This window comes from Drosophila innubila (assembly GCF_004354385.1).
Source record: "Drosophila innubila isolate TH190305 chromosome 2R unlocalized genomic scaffold, UK_Dinn_1.0 1_C_2R, whole genome shotgun sequence".
NCBI classification, from domain to species: Eukaryota; Metazoa; Arthropoda; class Insecta; order Diptera; family Drosophilidae; genus Drosophila; species Drosophila innubila.
In genome coordinates, this window is record NW_022995374.1 from 18,319,495 (window position 1) to 18,332,119 (window position 12,625).

Consider the following 12,625-nt stretch of genomic DNA (forward strand, 5'->3'; position numbering starts at 1 on the left):
AATAGGCAAAATGCATATGTTAATACTAGAAATATGTGCGAGTACTTAAACAGAGAAATGAAAGGGTATATCAAGTGGGAGCAGGAACAGAGGAGAGGGAAAAAAAACAACTCCACTTCAATGGGAATGGAAATGGGAACCGATTTGAGTACTGCGACGTTAGAACAATAAACACTATACAAATCAATGCTCGATGCCACTTGAATTCATCCAGAAAACTATAATAAAGAGAGAGAAAGAAAAATTTTAAAATCCCAAACACAATTCCCAATTGTAGCGTATGATTTAAGGTTTGGGTTATTCGAGTTTCCACGTTCTTTTTTTTTTTTTTGTACTTTACTTTACCCCACTTGAACGTTCGATGACATTTCAGTTTTATTATTTTTTAGTATTTCTTCTTGCTGTAATTATGATAAAACATAAATTTATGCTACGACGCACGAAACGAGTCAAAAAGAAAACAAAATAAATAGAAATACCCAAAAAAGTTGCGCTGTAACAATTTGGTGTAATTCATTTTAAATATATTTTTTGTTGATGCTTTAACTTAAACAGATTTTTAGTAAGGCTAAAAACTCAAACTTCCAAATGAATCTTCAACTAATTCGAGGAAATAGAATCTGTTGGATCATTTTTCAAGTGGTACAGAGTTTAATGAATCACGTACTTGGCTAGATAAATGCCTTTACATATGTATATATCTATGTAGTTATGTCTGCCCTCTTAGCTGTACTTATATAGAGGCTATAAAAAGACGTTCTGAACTGTAACATGGCTTTAACATCTTTGACAAAAATAGTTCACTGCACTAAGCAAGGCGTATACTATATGTACATCTAATAACATTGTTAATTTGACGTAATTACTCTAAACACACACACACACATTATAGGGGGCGGGGGCAGACAGTTACTAACTGATTTTTTGGTGGTTGTGGGCCCTCTCACAATGCCGTGCTTTATTTTAAGGCACAAGGTTAACACATATTTATGTATGTGTTTTGTCGCCGTTATTGTGTGTAGGTTCCACAAAATTGTAAAGCACTAACAATAATTATTTTTTGGTTTCAATATTAAAAAAACAACAACAACCACAAGTACGTTAATAATATATAAACCAGTTTTTTGTTGTTGTTTAATTTCAATGCTTAATGTTCACAATTGATTGGAATGATTACTTTTATTATTATAAACGTTATTGTTAACTCACTTTAAGTTGTTATTGACGTGAGTGCCAAAAATTCAAGTGGAACAACTAGAAATATTGGACAATAATGGCTTTAAAAGTTAAACGAAATATCTTAAACTTTCTATTAATTAAGCTATTGACTAAAGTTAGAAAGTTCAAGTTAAAAAAAAATTTATTGAATTAAAATTAATTTCGTATAGGGAAATAAATGTAATCGTTTTATAAAATAAAAATTTTGAGAGTTGGCAATCCATTTATGTGACACCGAAAAATTAAACCACCAACATTTCAATTAAATCTAGAGATTGGTGAAAATTTTAAAAGTATCTTGTAGATACTTTTTCTAAGATCACTTCTCAGAGCCGATTCAACAATTGCTTTATGCCACATTGTTCATACACCCGACACGCATTTAAATGAATCCAATCAAGAAAGATCTAAAGTTTTAATATATTATGCGCAACAATTATCAACTTTTAATAAATATAAAGTAAAGAATAATAAGTATAATCATCATAATCGTCACAATAATTTGCGTTCGCTCAATGACTGAGTTCACTCCCTAATGTATGTACTCATTGTATGTATTCGTATATACCCATTAAATACTCATACATATCCATTCAAACATTCCTTCATACATGCAAATTGTAAATCAGATACGGCATAAAAATATTGAACACATGGCGATGGAGCAGCGTTAAGAGAAGTTTGTGCGGGTGTTTTTAGGGTGTCGGGGAGGGGTTCGGGGGTGCGGGGGGAGACGGACGAATAAGTAAAGGGGAGGGGGAACAGCGAACTGAAAAATCGAAATGAAATGAAATTAAATAAAGCACAATAAAACGTACTTAAAGATTGACGATTTGCGGCAGCGCCGTCGGGCACAGTGGGTCGAACTTGATTATGACGGAATTTTAACAGATTAACATAAATGATACCAAGGTGATTAAATTACGATTATTAAATAGTTAAGTTGTTAAAGAACTTAAAAGAGCGTAACATTGAATTAATTAAATAAATACATACCATTAAAAATAGTGTTATACTATTTGTAACTTTTATGTGAAATAAAGTAATTAAAAGAGAGAGAAAAACCCAGAATTTCTGCTACTATTAATGTGTGACAGTTAAAGTATTTTTTCTAAGGTTATATGTAAAAAATAAAACTAATAAACTGAGAGTAATTTTTTTAAATATTTAATTAATGGCAAGTGTAAAAAAACACCATAGTTTTTTATTATTAACTATCTATTTGCTTATTTCTAATAAACTGAATGATTTTTGTGAATTTGCCGTTAATTTCTATAAAATTTATAAAGCTTAAACTATCTTTTAGTTTTTATTTAAAACCATTGCGTCGATTTGTTACCAGTTAAAATCAAACTTCAAATCAAGGTGACAAGCACCAATACTTACGAATATGTACAAGTATGTGTGTAAAGTAATATGAAGAATTTGTGTCAGTGTATTTGAGTGTATACGATCTTAATATAATTGTCTGTCAGTGTGATGTTTGATCGCCCCTTAGAAACACACTCGCACACACACTTGCACACACAAACACACACACAGTCAGACAGGCAGCAAAATGTCGGCAGCTGTTTGTTAGCCATTTTATGTGAATGTTCTTATTTTTTTAATTTTTTATACATTTTATACAAATGCATTTTCAATCATTGTTATTCATAATTTCTTAGCCCATTTCAAAATGGCCTGCAAACGGATTTTATACAGCTCCATTGCCCCGCCCCCTTTCTGGGCCTGGAATTGCTGTCTGTTGGCTAATTGAAAATCAATTAATGTGGCCGCATATACCCACCATATCAGACGATGTCAGTCGATGTCAGAAATCATCCACAAAAAAAAAAACAAAAGCATCAGAATAATAATAAAATTAAAAAGTGAGAGACAGAGAACTTGAATCCTTTTGTTTTGAATACTTGTATTTTTTGCTCTCACTGTTTATTGATGTGTGGAATTGAAGTCGAAAATGAGGTTCAATGAATCTTCAAGTGCGTCTTAAAGCATTTCACAAGTCTCAAAAGCGTACAAGTTTTGCATGCCCAAGTAGCTCGATTTTCGGGTACAACAAGATGTTTTTAATAACAAGTCTGGGAGTGGAAAAGGATTTGGGAATTAATATAGAATTAGAATACTTATTTGATTGCCAATTATACTAATTTATTATTGTAAATTCGTATTTGCAGGTGAACAAACAATATACAGCCAACGATCTGGAGGCTTTTATGAAAATCGCCGCCAACTGGCAAAGCACCAATCACAATTTGCTGGAGGGTGTCGATTTAAAGACAGGTAAAGCACTCACAAATCATTCTTATCATCATAAACTAATAATAACATCTATTATTGGCATACAGAGATGACTCAGTATATGAACAGTCCGTCGATGAACATGTATAAGAAACGGGAGCGAACACAGAACTGGAATCATCAGGAGAAGAAATACTTGCTGGATTTGTGCCGCAAGGATATGCGCATCATTGAGAATAAACGACTCGATGCTGGACTTACTGCAGTCAAGAACAAGGCCTGGAAAATTATACACCAAAAGTTTTCAAATCAATTTGGCACAGATCGCACCTGCAATCGTCTCAAGGAACAATGGCGACGCATGAAAGGTGTGTATTATCAAACTAATATATTTTGAAAAAAAGTATATTTATTTAAAAATTAAAGGAACAAATCATAAACTAAGAAGAAAATTTCAACACTTTATCTACAACTTCAAACTGTCACAACTTTGTCAAAACTTAACCGATTTCCTTGTAGAATATCAACTTTTGAATTATTCTACGTAAAATTTGATTCTGCATCAAAATGAATGTTTAATAAACAAATTTTTATGTTGTACATTCATTTTTTTTGACCACCCAATTTCAAGATTCTAGTTCTAATTTGCAAGCTATATTGTTTTGAACTTATATTTCCCAAATTAATTTTTATTTTAATTTTTTATATATGATATTCTTAATATTATTATAAATTTCATTGACAATTATAAGATTAACTATAAAGATCATTTAATAATTGTTGTTTTTTCTATATATTCTTTGTAGCCTGCACACGTAATGAGATTCTGGACTATAATAATCGTCTTGCCAGATTCGGGGCTGAGGTGGCCGATCGTAAGAAGCCGTCGCCGTTCACCTTTGAGGTTTGGGACTTTATGCAGGAGGCGAAAAAGGCGTGCAAGTCGGAGGCACTTGATGGCATTGACTACTCCAAGATTCCGTTGGCGCTTGAGGAGGACTTTGAATATCGCGATGACTACAAATTCAATGCCGATGAGCATGACATGGATGAGTAAGTGAAGCTACAATTGTTAAGTAAAATCACAACTAATAAATTGATTTATTCTTATTTATGATTTATAGCAGCCGCACGCCGCCGCAGGAGCTGTGCGATGTGGACATCAAGGAGGAGGAGACTAATGAGACCTTTAACGAAACGTACAATAATCACAGCAATGATATCCACTTAAATGGCGAACGTCTCAGCGTCTCGCCCAATCACAGTCGCAACGGTCTGCACGATGCTGAGAGTCCTGTCGCTGCCGCTGCCGCCGCGCTGGACACGAGTGCCGTTGGAGGCGCCTTTATGCCACCCACTGGCGGTGATATGTCCGGCTTTCAGCCCAGCTTTAACATGAACAACATATCCGCAACGCTGGAGGCACTCAACGCCTTGCGTAGTGGACAATTCCCAAGTGCAGCGGCCGCAGCAGCAGCTGCCATACAACAGCATCAGGCTCAAGCGGTGGCACTGCAACAACAGCAGCAGCAGCAACAGCAACATAACAACAATAACAATAACAATGAGGATGATGATGAGCTGCCCAAACCAATGGCCAAGCGCCAGCGCACCAGCAGCAGCAGTCTGGCCAGCGAGGAGCAAGCGACAACGTTGCCACTTCCATTGTCCACAACAGTGCCACAATCCACCGAGAGTCAAGCGCTGGAGCGCAGTGTCAGCGGAGTGGGCGTAGGCGTGGTCGGTGGCAGCAACAGCAGCGGCAGCAACAGCAGTGCAACCACAACTGCTGGCAACTCCTTCGAGCTGCGTCTGTTCATGGAGATGCAGAGCAAGGAGCACATGATGCGCATGAAGATACTCGAGGTGCAATTGCAGGCGGCCAAACATAGTCGCGATCTCGTGGAGATCAACAAGACGCTGGCGCTGCAGAAGCTACAGGAATTGGCCAGCAAGCGATTGCCCAGTTAGAGACGCGTTTTTTGGCTTGTTAATTGCTTGATTATCATCATAATCATCAAAAATCATGGATCATCATCGTTTTGGATCGATCGTTGTTTTAGTTGTAGACTGTAACTTTGTAGCACTTAGCACATACATATATATATATAAATATATATATATATAGCACATAGGGCGTAGCTAAAGTTAAAGTTTAGACTAAGTATATGATTTTGTAAACAAAAACAAAAACAGACACAGATACACACACACACACAAACAGTTACAATTGAGCTGCATTCACAACATTCCTGGCATTGTTTTTGACCAGTATTTAAAAGCTAGAAGCATATATAAACACACACCTCCACACACACACACACACACACACACACATAGATTGGCAGCTCTTTTCAATTGCAGCTGCAAAGGCGCACAAAAGTATGCCATATTATTTTAAAATTATTCAAAGCACTTCTCCCCCTTTCACACACACACACACACACTCAGCAGCCCATGCATACAGCCTACCTCACACACATACACAACACCCACACATAGCTGTTGTGTTGGGGGAGAGTGGCAAAAGTAGGCGTATTTTGGGGCTCTGCACTTGACCAAGTCAAGTGAATTTTTGAATACGCCCGCGCCTGCATTAAAGTTTTTAGTTTGTACTTAGTTCTAGTTGTATTTGTAGTTGTATTTGTACTTGTAACTCTTCTCCAAGTTGCTCAAATGTACACACACACACACGCACACACACATACACTGACACAAACTACTTACCACAAATGTATTTTAAAATGTACTTATACTTATTTTTGACTTCAGTTCGACTAACGAAATGCACAATATCTTTTTATCTTTATCTTATTGTAGACCTAAGTTACTCACACACACACACACAAACAATAACATTACTCTACGCGTATCTATTATTATTTTAAATTGTAACGAAATTTGAATGCTGATTTGTATTTATTTTGTCTAGTTCTAATGTCGAAATGTTTTTTCCTGTAATTGCCATATTAATTTCCAATTATCTTCACACATTTTTTGTTTCAAATGTTGTCTATACAATATACATATATATATAAAAAAAAAAACATTTATATATATAAACATTATAAACAAATGAGAAACTTATCTTCGGAAGCAGCATTTGAATTTGTTTATTGACTTCAGAATGTAAATGAGAAATGCAAATTATTTTGAATAAAAAAAAAATAATAATATGGAAAGCTTATGAAAGTTACATTTTTTTCTTGGGGTATTGCTTTGTTTCTTTTAAGGGGGCTTTTCCACTTGACTAAGGATTATTCATGTTGCAGGACTCTTTCGCAATTTTCAGCATCTTTTTGTTGCTATGCAATTTTGTAACTACATATTGCTCCTGTAGATCAATATATTCACCGATAAGCGCCAGCAAATCCCGCTTCTAAGCAACAAGAAAATTGTTATAAGTTCAACACCATTAATAATTTTCCTTACCCGAATTAATTCACCAATTTGTTTACTCCAAAGTGCCAAATTCTAAAATCAAAATGAATTTAATATCTGTTAGATTTGAGATTAAAATATCTTGTTACCTTCTTTTCCATTTTTTTGATCTTCTCGTCGTCTGATAACAGGCGCAGTTGTTGAGGTAACGGATTTTTCCTCCCCGCAAAATTGGTTGCCACACATCTGTGCCTGAAACAGCTCCACATGGTAGAATTTGGAATTTTCTTTTTGGAAATTTGTGTAGAAAACAGCAATGCTTACTTCTTTGTTGTTGTTTTTCCAGTTTTCTCATATTCATATTTCCATCAACAAATTCAAATTTCAACTCTCAGCTTACTTTGTTGTTCCCTTTTGTTCGCTTCGAATTTTCATCTCTTCTCGCACTACATCTTTATTTTGATCCTGTTGCTCCTTTTGAATCATTCTATTGCGTAATTCCTTCAGCTGTTCAATTTGCTGTTATAATAAAAGTGAGCTTTAGTTATTGTGCAACAGAAAATCATTTTCTATACAGACAATTTTCAAAAAATGTCCATTTTCCAAGGCTCTGGCTCTTTCATAGGCATCTTGGTTAAATTTTCTTAAGATGTAAATGTAGGCGAGAGAAATACAATCCGATGTCGGCTTTAACAAGCTTAAAGTCTTGACTACTCTCAAAGCAGGTTGCATCATAAATATATATATACAAAAAAAGTTATAAAAAAAAAATTTCAAAATTGTTAAACAAGCTTTTAATTTAGAATGATTAAGTACATTTGGAATTTAGGCACAATGAAAGTATTATTTTTAAATCGCCTACTTGGACTAGATCTGGCTACTCGAAAATTTCGAGTCCATCAGAAATCTAATTGAAATTTTCTATTTTCCTTCTCATCTATCCTTTCTTTCACTTTATCGATTTCGTTTGCGAGTTCTTTGATTTTCCTCTTAAGTTTTCTTTGCTCTCTAAATTTCGCTCTCGCCAGTAACAGCAGTTTTTCGTATTGCTATGGATAGATAAATTATTATTTTTAAATAATATTTTATAATACAGATTTAATAAAAATACATACCAATTTTAAAAAATATAAATTATCCTTGGCTATGCCTTTTTCATAAATTCTTTTGGAGTATCTAGTTATTAATAAGGATTTAAGGGCTTGTTTTAATGGCATCTCAGATCGTCAAATACTCACTCTCGGCCATAATATAATCGTTGGGGCTTTAAAAAGTTATCAGCACTTTTAAACCTGAAACCAAACAAGCTTTCCATATCCAATGTATGAAACAGTATTCCAATTTTGAGAAACTTAACACAAAAATAATTTCTTTTTACCTGAATTTCAAACTCTCAAGGCAAAAAGTGAGAAATTATTTTCATGGATTACTGAGGAACCAAATTTTTAAATGCTTACCGTCATATTATTAAAAAGTTTTTTATATATATTTAAAAGTCTATTGCGTTTATTCCTTTCGATGTCTGCCTTGATATTTGTTTTCGACCTCTGCCATTTCACTATCTAGCTGTTCGATTTGCCTATCCAGTTGTCTTTGTGCCTTAAGTACTTTCCTTCTTAGCTTTATCAGCTGTTCATATTGCTTTTGTAATAATAGAAAACATGCATATTAAAAAAGAAAACACATTTTTTTAAATACAAACTATTTTTAAAAAATGAGTATTCTCCCTCGCTTTGCCCCTCTCATAAATTTCCTTGGCATAATATCTAGAAAGTTCCATTGAAATAATTAAACATGACTTATTACATGACGTCGAACAGATAAGTTAGAACTTACTTTAAATGTAGTTTATTCCAAGTTTGTTGAGGCTTTAATAGGGTGAAAACACATCGGTATGAGACGCCAAATATACTTTTCATAATGAGAAACTACAACAAAAACAATTTTGAGATAAATAATAATAAGTGTATTTCGAAAGAGACAGAAGACTAGAATAATATTTTTGATGTATAAACATCTGATTTGAGAGTTTCTTCAATGAGCCCTAGAGAGAAAAGTTTTTCTAGTTATTTATATCAATTTTAAGAAAGTTTTCTCAAGTTATCCCTTTAAATAAAGTTCTTAAGGCGCAATTCGGAAACGATTCTATTTTTATTTCAATAATTTCTTAGATCTTCTCACAATGTAATTTAACATTCAAATATTGTTATACAAGTAATTTAAAATATCGAAAGGAGCTTTGAAAATGTAGGTAATTTGTATATAAAGTAGGTGCATGCCACGGCTTTAAGATTCTAATTTTTTTTCTGTTTTTCTTTTTTGTTTTTCTTTTTTATAGTTTTTATTTTCTCATCTAGTTCATCCATTTTTTCCTTAATTAGCTCTTTTTCTTTTAATATTTTTTCGCGTAGATTCTGCAGCTGCTCGCGTTGCTAAGAGAAAGAAATACATAAATTTAGAAGCTGAAAAGTTATTACTATTATAAAATAACGAATCAAAATCGAACCAATTGCAGAAAGTGAACATTTTCCTTTGCCTTGCCCGCTTCACGGATCTTATCAGAGTATCTATAGGTCGTTATATTATATTAATTTTAAAAAATTATCTCTGTTTAGAATAAAACTTACGGAAATATTTGTTGAATGTAATGTGGCGATGGCAGCAATATCTTTGCGTTCTTTGCAACAACCGCTGAAGTAATTTGCACAATGAACATCATGGTATCCGAAAAGTTAGAATTTTGAAGATCAAAAGAAATTTATGAAATAATAAAAAAGGCTTTGCAAGTTTTATAACATTGAAGGTTAAAGAAAGGCTAAATTCATTCTATGAAAATTATTGTTTAACTACTGTGATTTCGAATATACAATTTGTTGCATACTTTTAGGCGGAATATAGATTTGGTTCGTCATGCTGAAATTATTATTATTAATGTTGCCAATTCAAATATTGGATTAAAAATAAAAACATTTCATTTTGTGTGAACTAAGAAAAGTCTATTTCGAAATGATTAAAAATACAGAAAAAGTTAAATGCGAAAAGCTCATATGAGAAAGGAAGGCAGATGAGTATGTGTGCATCTTCTATGATCCCTAGCAATAAATACGGTTACTCCTCCTTTTGTATTGTTTTCTTATAATCAGCTTGCTTTGAGGCAGCAGCTTTTCTTAACTGATCTCTAATACGTTCGATGCGCCTTTGCAATTTTGCGATTTTTGCATCAATTTCCTTTCGTTCATCGAGTGCTCTGCTCTTCAAAAACCCAAGTTGTTTATGTAGCTATGAATATGAAAAAAATTTAAGTAATATTATTGCCAACTGCATTAAGATTTTGAATACATACTGTTTTTAATTTGCTTGTATTTCCAGTTGGACTTCGAGTGGAATACATTTTACCGCTAAAAAACCTAGACAAAAGAATTAAAGACTTTAAAAAGTGAGCATTTTTAGGCACTCACTTGATATTTTGAAGAAGCGAAGCTTTCTGGAGCTGAAGCTGAAATAATTTTCGAGCATTTCTGCATGTCGAGCTTAAGAAACATTCCATAATGTTCACCCAAAATTTTTAGATATTTTTCGAATAATTTTGAATAAAAATCTAGAGACTGACAACAAATAGAAAAACGTAGCATTTGTTGTCATATTAAAAAGTGCCTTCGAATTTTGATTCATATCTAATTATTATTCTGCTTCTTTCGTTCCGTGTTCTTCTTTTTAATACTTTCAATTTGCTCATCTAGTTGATTCATTTTCTCCTTTATCAGATCCCTTTCCTTAATGATTTTACTGCGCAATTCCTTGAGATGCTCCCGTTGCTAATTAAAATTAAATGAAATAAATGTAACTAAATATTATATTAAAGTCTTAATAGATCCAACCTCTTTCAAGAAGTGCACATTTTCCTTTGCCTTTCCCGCCTCATAGATCTTTTCAGAGTATCTACAATTCATTGTATAAAATACTAATTGCGCTTTGAATAACTCACAAAAAAAAACTCACTTAATCATTTGTTGACAGCAAAGTTGTTGGGGCTGCAATAATTTAATATTTTTAGCAAACATTATCGCGAAAGTTTGCATAGTTTGAGCCATTCAACTGTAGAACTTTGAATTTTGAAGATAAAAAAAATGGTGCAGAATACAAATTTCAAATTTTGGGATAAAGTTGTATATGAAAAAGTTTGTTCTAATTTTGAAAGCTAAAGTAAGGCTAAATAGTTGGGAAAGTTTACGAGCACAAACGCGGGTAAGCTTGACTAGCAAATACCCTTTATTCAAATGAGTCATGTATTTTTTTTCTAAATTTATATTAATTTATTTTATAAGATATACTATAATTTTTATAGCAAAGTAAGTATACGCCCAAGGGTTAAGCGTATCTAGTCTGGGGTTGACCAGGCCTCCTTATGGGTGCATCGTAATAGAACGGCCGCTGCTGTATCTTTGATCCAGATGAGCCACCTCTCCAGCTGTTGCCACCACTGTCCCGCGAGGGAACCGCTGAGGATGCGGGCAGGAGTCCAATAACGGCGCACAAGGCCAACAGCAGACTGCACAGTGCGATGAATTTCATGATGTCTCTTACTTCCCGTTTGTTTTTGACTACTGATCAGAGTTGGGTAAGAGCTGTGTTTATATAGCTATTTTGACTTAGCTCTGTTCATTTAGGTGAAGCCCCTTAAGTGATTTTTTGTTTTTTTTTTTGTAAAACAAAGATCATTTGTGTCACTGATAACAAATGAGAACATCCCCGACTATTTTGCTTGCTCTTTCATTCGCTTGCTCTGTCTCTATCCCTTCTGTTGACTGTTTGACGCTTGTTGTGATTCCGCTTCCTCAGGTGCAATCATTTGCGTCTTCTCTTTCTCCATCTGAACAATGTCGAATTCCATTTGCTTTATGTTGCGCGTCAAGTCCGTCAACATGGACTCCGCGGATCTTTGCTTCTGCATCAGCGTCTTAGCGCGTGCCTCCAGCTGAGAGCGTTCCTGTAGATTTTTAAATAAATAGTAAAATCTGTTTAAAATAATTAAAAGTTAGTCTATAATTACCAAACGCAGCTCCTCCAGCTTCAGATCTAGACTATTGCCCATTACATTCGCCAAGTTGAAATTGTTCTTAATCAAAAATTTCCTAAATTATGAAAACATTTCATTACTCAATATCTATAAATTAAAAACAATATTTACCAATTTGTAATGTCTTTGGTTTGGTTAAGAATTTTGCGAATTAAGTTGGACATTCTTTGTTTTTGGTAAAAAATCTAGGCAATAAATTTTTTTATACAACTCTAACGAAATTTTGAAGAGGCCAAGTTGAAATGTTTTTCAAATGTAATTTTTTGTGAAGTTTGTTCAAATCACTTCGGACAGCAAATAAAAAGAAAATTTAACGGACTCTGCTAAGCCTATCATAGGCATGCCCTTTATCTCAGGACGCTACTGTGCTGTAGACTTTTAAAAATTCCATTGCATACTTTTAGGGGGGAGTTTCTTTATATGACCTGCAAATGTTAAATTGCGATTATTCTATTTTTCCTTTCGTTTTAAATATTAAACATATACTGGGGTAGATGTGTGAGATTAACTAATAGACCACAGATTTTTTTTTATGTCAAGACCCGGTGCAAGAAGTTTTAAAGGTTGTTAAATTTGGGTGTAGTTAATTAATTTAATACACATGGATTGACAATGACCTATATAAAGAATTTGTTGTTATTTCAGTGATGAAATTATTAATTACATTTTAATTTGTCATATAACTCAAATTTTATTTAATTGCAATAA

The 12,625-nt window shown here is 33.6% G+C and overlaps 5 protein-coding genes across 10 annotated transcripts in view; 1 reads left to right on the forward strand and 4 right to left on the reverse strand.

Annotated features, from left to right (window-relative positions):
* Positions 1-6,307, forward strand: part of LOC117785810 — a 43,758-nt gene extending 37,451 nt beyond the window's left edge. For 4 of the 5 annotated variants that reach the window (XM_034624048.1, XM_034624051.1, XM_034624050.1 and 1 more), the window contains exons 2-5: positions 3,396-3,501; positions 3,567-3,827; positions 4,266-4,512; positions 4,584-6,307. In XM_034624048.1, coding sequence (XP_034479939.1) covers positions 3,396-3,501; positions 3,567-3,827; positions 4,266-4,512; positions 4,584-5,430 — 1,461 coding nt within the window. In that variant the 3' untranslated portion in view covers positions 5,431-6,307. The remainder of the gene's footprint in view (positions 1-3,395; positions 3,502-3,566; positions 3,828-4,265; positions 4,513-4,583) is intronic. The other variant, XM_034624049.1, reaches the window with a different exon arrangement.
* A 1,299-nt stretch (positions 6,308-7,606) lies between these two features.
* LOC117785818 lies at positions 7,607-8,318 on the reverse strand. Its single transcript, XM_034624061.1, has 4 exons — positions 8,298-8,318; positions 8,079-8,218; positions 7,956-8,016; positions 7,607-7,889 (listed from the first exon to the last, which is right to left on the reverse strand). Exons 1-4 carry the CDS (start codon positions 8,301-8,303, stop codon positions 7,740-7,742), a joined length of 357 nt encoding a protein of 118 aa, XP_034479952.1. The 5' UTR covers positions 8,304-8,318; the 3' UTR covers positions 7,607-7,739.
* Positions 8,319-9,814: 1,496 nt separating this feature from the next.
* LOC117785821 lies at positions 9,815-11,032 on the reverse strand. Of its 2 annotated transcripts, XM_034624064.1 has the most exons (5): positions 10,840-11,032; positions 10,719-10,779; positions 10,299-10,655; positions 10,184-10,247; positions 9,815-10,119 (listed from the first exon to the last, which is right to left on the reverse strand). In XM_034624064.1, the coding sequence occupies exons 1-3, from the start codon at positions 10,929-10,931 to the stop codon at positions 10,515-10,517; spliced, it is 294 nt and encodes a 97-aa protein (XP_034479955.1). In that variant the 5' UTR covers positions 10,932-11,032; the 3' UTR covers positions 9,815-10,119; positions 10,184-10,247; positions 10,299-10,514. The 2 variants fall into 2 exon arrangements, with proteins under 2 accessions (XP_034479955.1, XP_034479954.1); XM_034624063.1 differs by lacking the exons at positions 10,719-10,779; positions 10,840-11,032 and having other exon boundaries at positions 10,299-10,481.
* Positions 11,033-11,127: 95 nt separating this feature from the next.
* LOC117785823 (immune-induced peptide 18) lies at positions 11,128-11,537 on the reverse strand. The gene has a single exon (XM_034624067.1). The coding sequence runs from the start codon at positions 11,410-11,412 to the stop codon at positions 11,209-11,211; it is 204 nt and encodes a 67-aa protein (XP_034479958.1). The 5' UTR covers positions 11,413-11,537; the 3' UTR covers positions 11,128-11,208.
* Positions 11,538-11,539: 2 nt separating this feature from the next.
* On the reverse strand, positions 11,540-12,217 carry LOC117785820. The gene is made up of 3 exons (XM_034624062.1): positions 12,029-12,217; positions 11,891-11,972; positions 11,540-11,827 (listed from the first exon to the last, which is right to left on the reverse strand). The coding sequence occupies exons 1-3, from the start codon at positions 12,079-12,081 to the stop codon at positions 11,630-11,632; spliced, it is 333 nt and encodes a 110-aa protein (XP_034479953.1). The 5' UTR covers positions 12,082-12,217; the 3' UTR covers positions 11,540-11,629.
* Between the last annotated feature and the right edge of the window lie 408 nt (positions 12,218-12,625).

What these genes read in the sequence shown, in the direction of transcription:
- LOC117785818 (XM_034624061.1), bottom strand. An exon ending in CGATTATATTATGGCCGAGA is followed by an intron (nt 8,017 to 8,078) that starts GTGAGTATTTGA and finishes ATTAATAACTAG; the next exon opens with ATACTCCAAAAGAATTTATG. An exon ending in ATTTATATTTTTTAAAATTG is followed by an intron (nt 7,890 to 7,955) that starts GTATGTATTTTT and finishes ATCTATCCATAG; the next exon opens with CAATACGAAAAACTGCTGTT.
- LOC117785821 (XM_034624063.1), bottom strand. Translation starts at nt 10,387, where the DNA reads ATGGAATGTTTCTTAAGCTCGACATGCAGAAATGCTCGAAAATTATTT. An exon ending in TCGCTTCTTCAAAATATCAA is followed by an intron (nt 10,248 to 10,298) that starts GTGAGTGCCTAA and finishes TCTTTTGTCTAG; the next exon opens with GTTTTTTAGCGGTAAAATGT. An exon ending in ATACAAGCAAATTAAAAACA is followed by an intron (nt 10,120 to 10,183) that starts GTATGTATTCAA and finishes TCATATTCATAG; the next exon opens with CTACATAAACAACTTGGGTT.
- LOC117785823 (XM_034624067.1), bottom strand. Translation starts at nt 11,412, where the DNA reads ATGAAATTCATCGCACTGTGCAGTCTGCTGTTGGCCTTGTGCGCCGTT.
- LOC117785820 (XM_034624062.1), bottom strand. Translation starts at nt 12,081, where the DNA reads ATGTCCAACTTAATTCGCAAAATTCTTAACCAAACCAAAGACATTACA. An exon ending in ACCAAAGACATTACAAATTG is followed by an intron (nt 11,973 to 12,028) that starts GTAAATATTGTT and finishes TTCATAATTTAG; the next exon opens with GAAATTTTTGATTAAGAACA. An exon ending in AGCTGGAGGAGCTGCGTTTG is followed by an intron (nt 11,828 to 11,890) that starts GTAATTATAGAC and finishes AAAAATCTACAG; the next exon opens with GAACGCTCTCAGCTGGAGGC.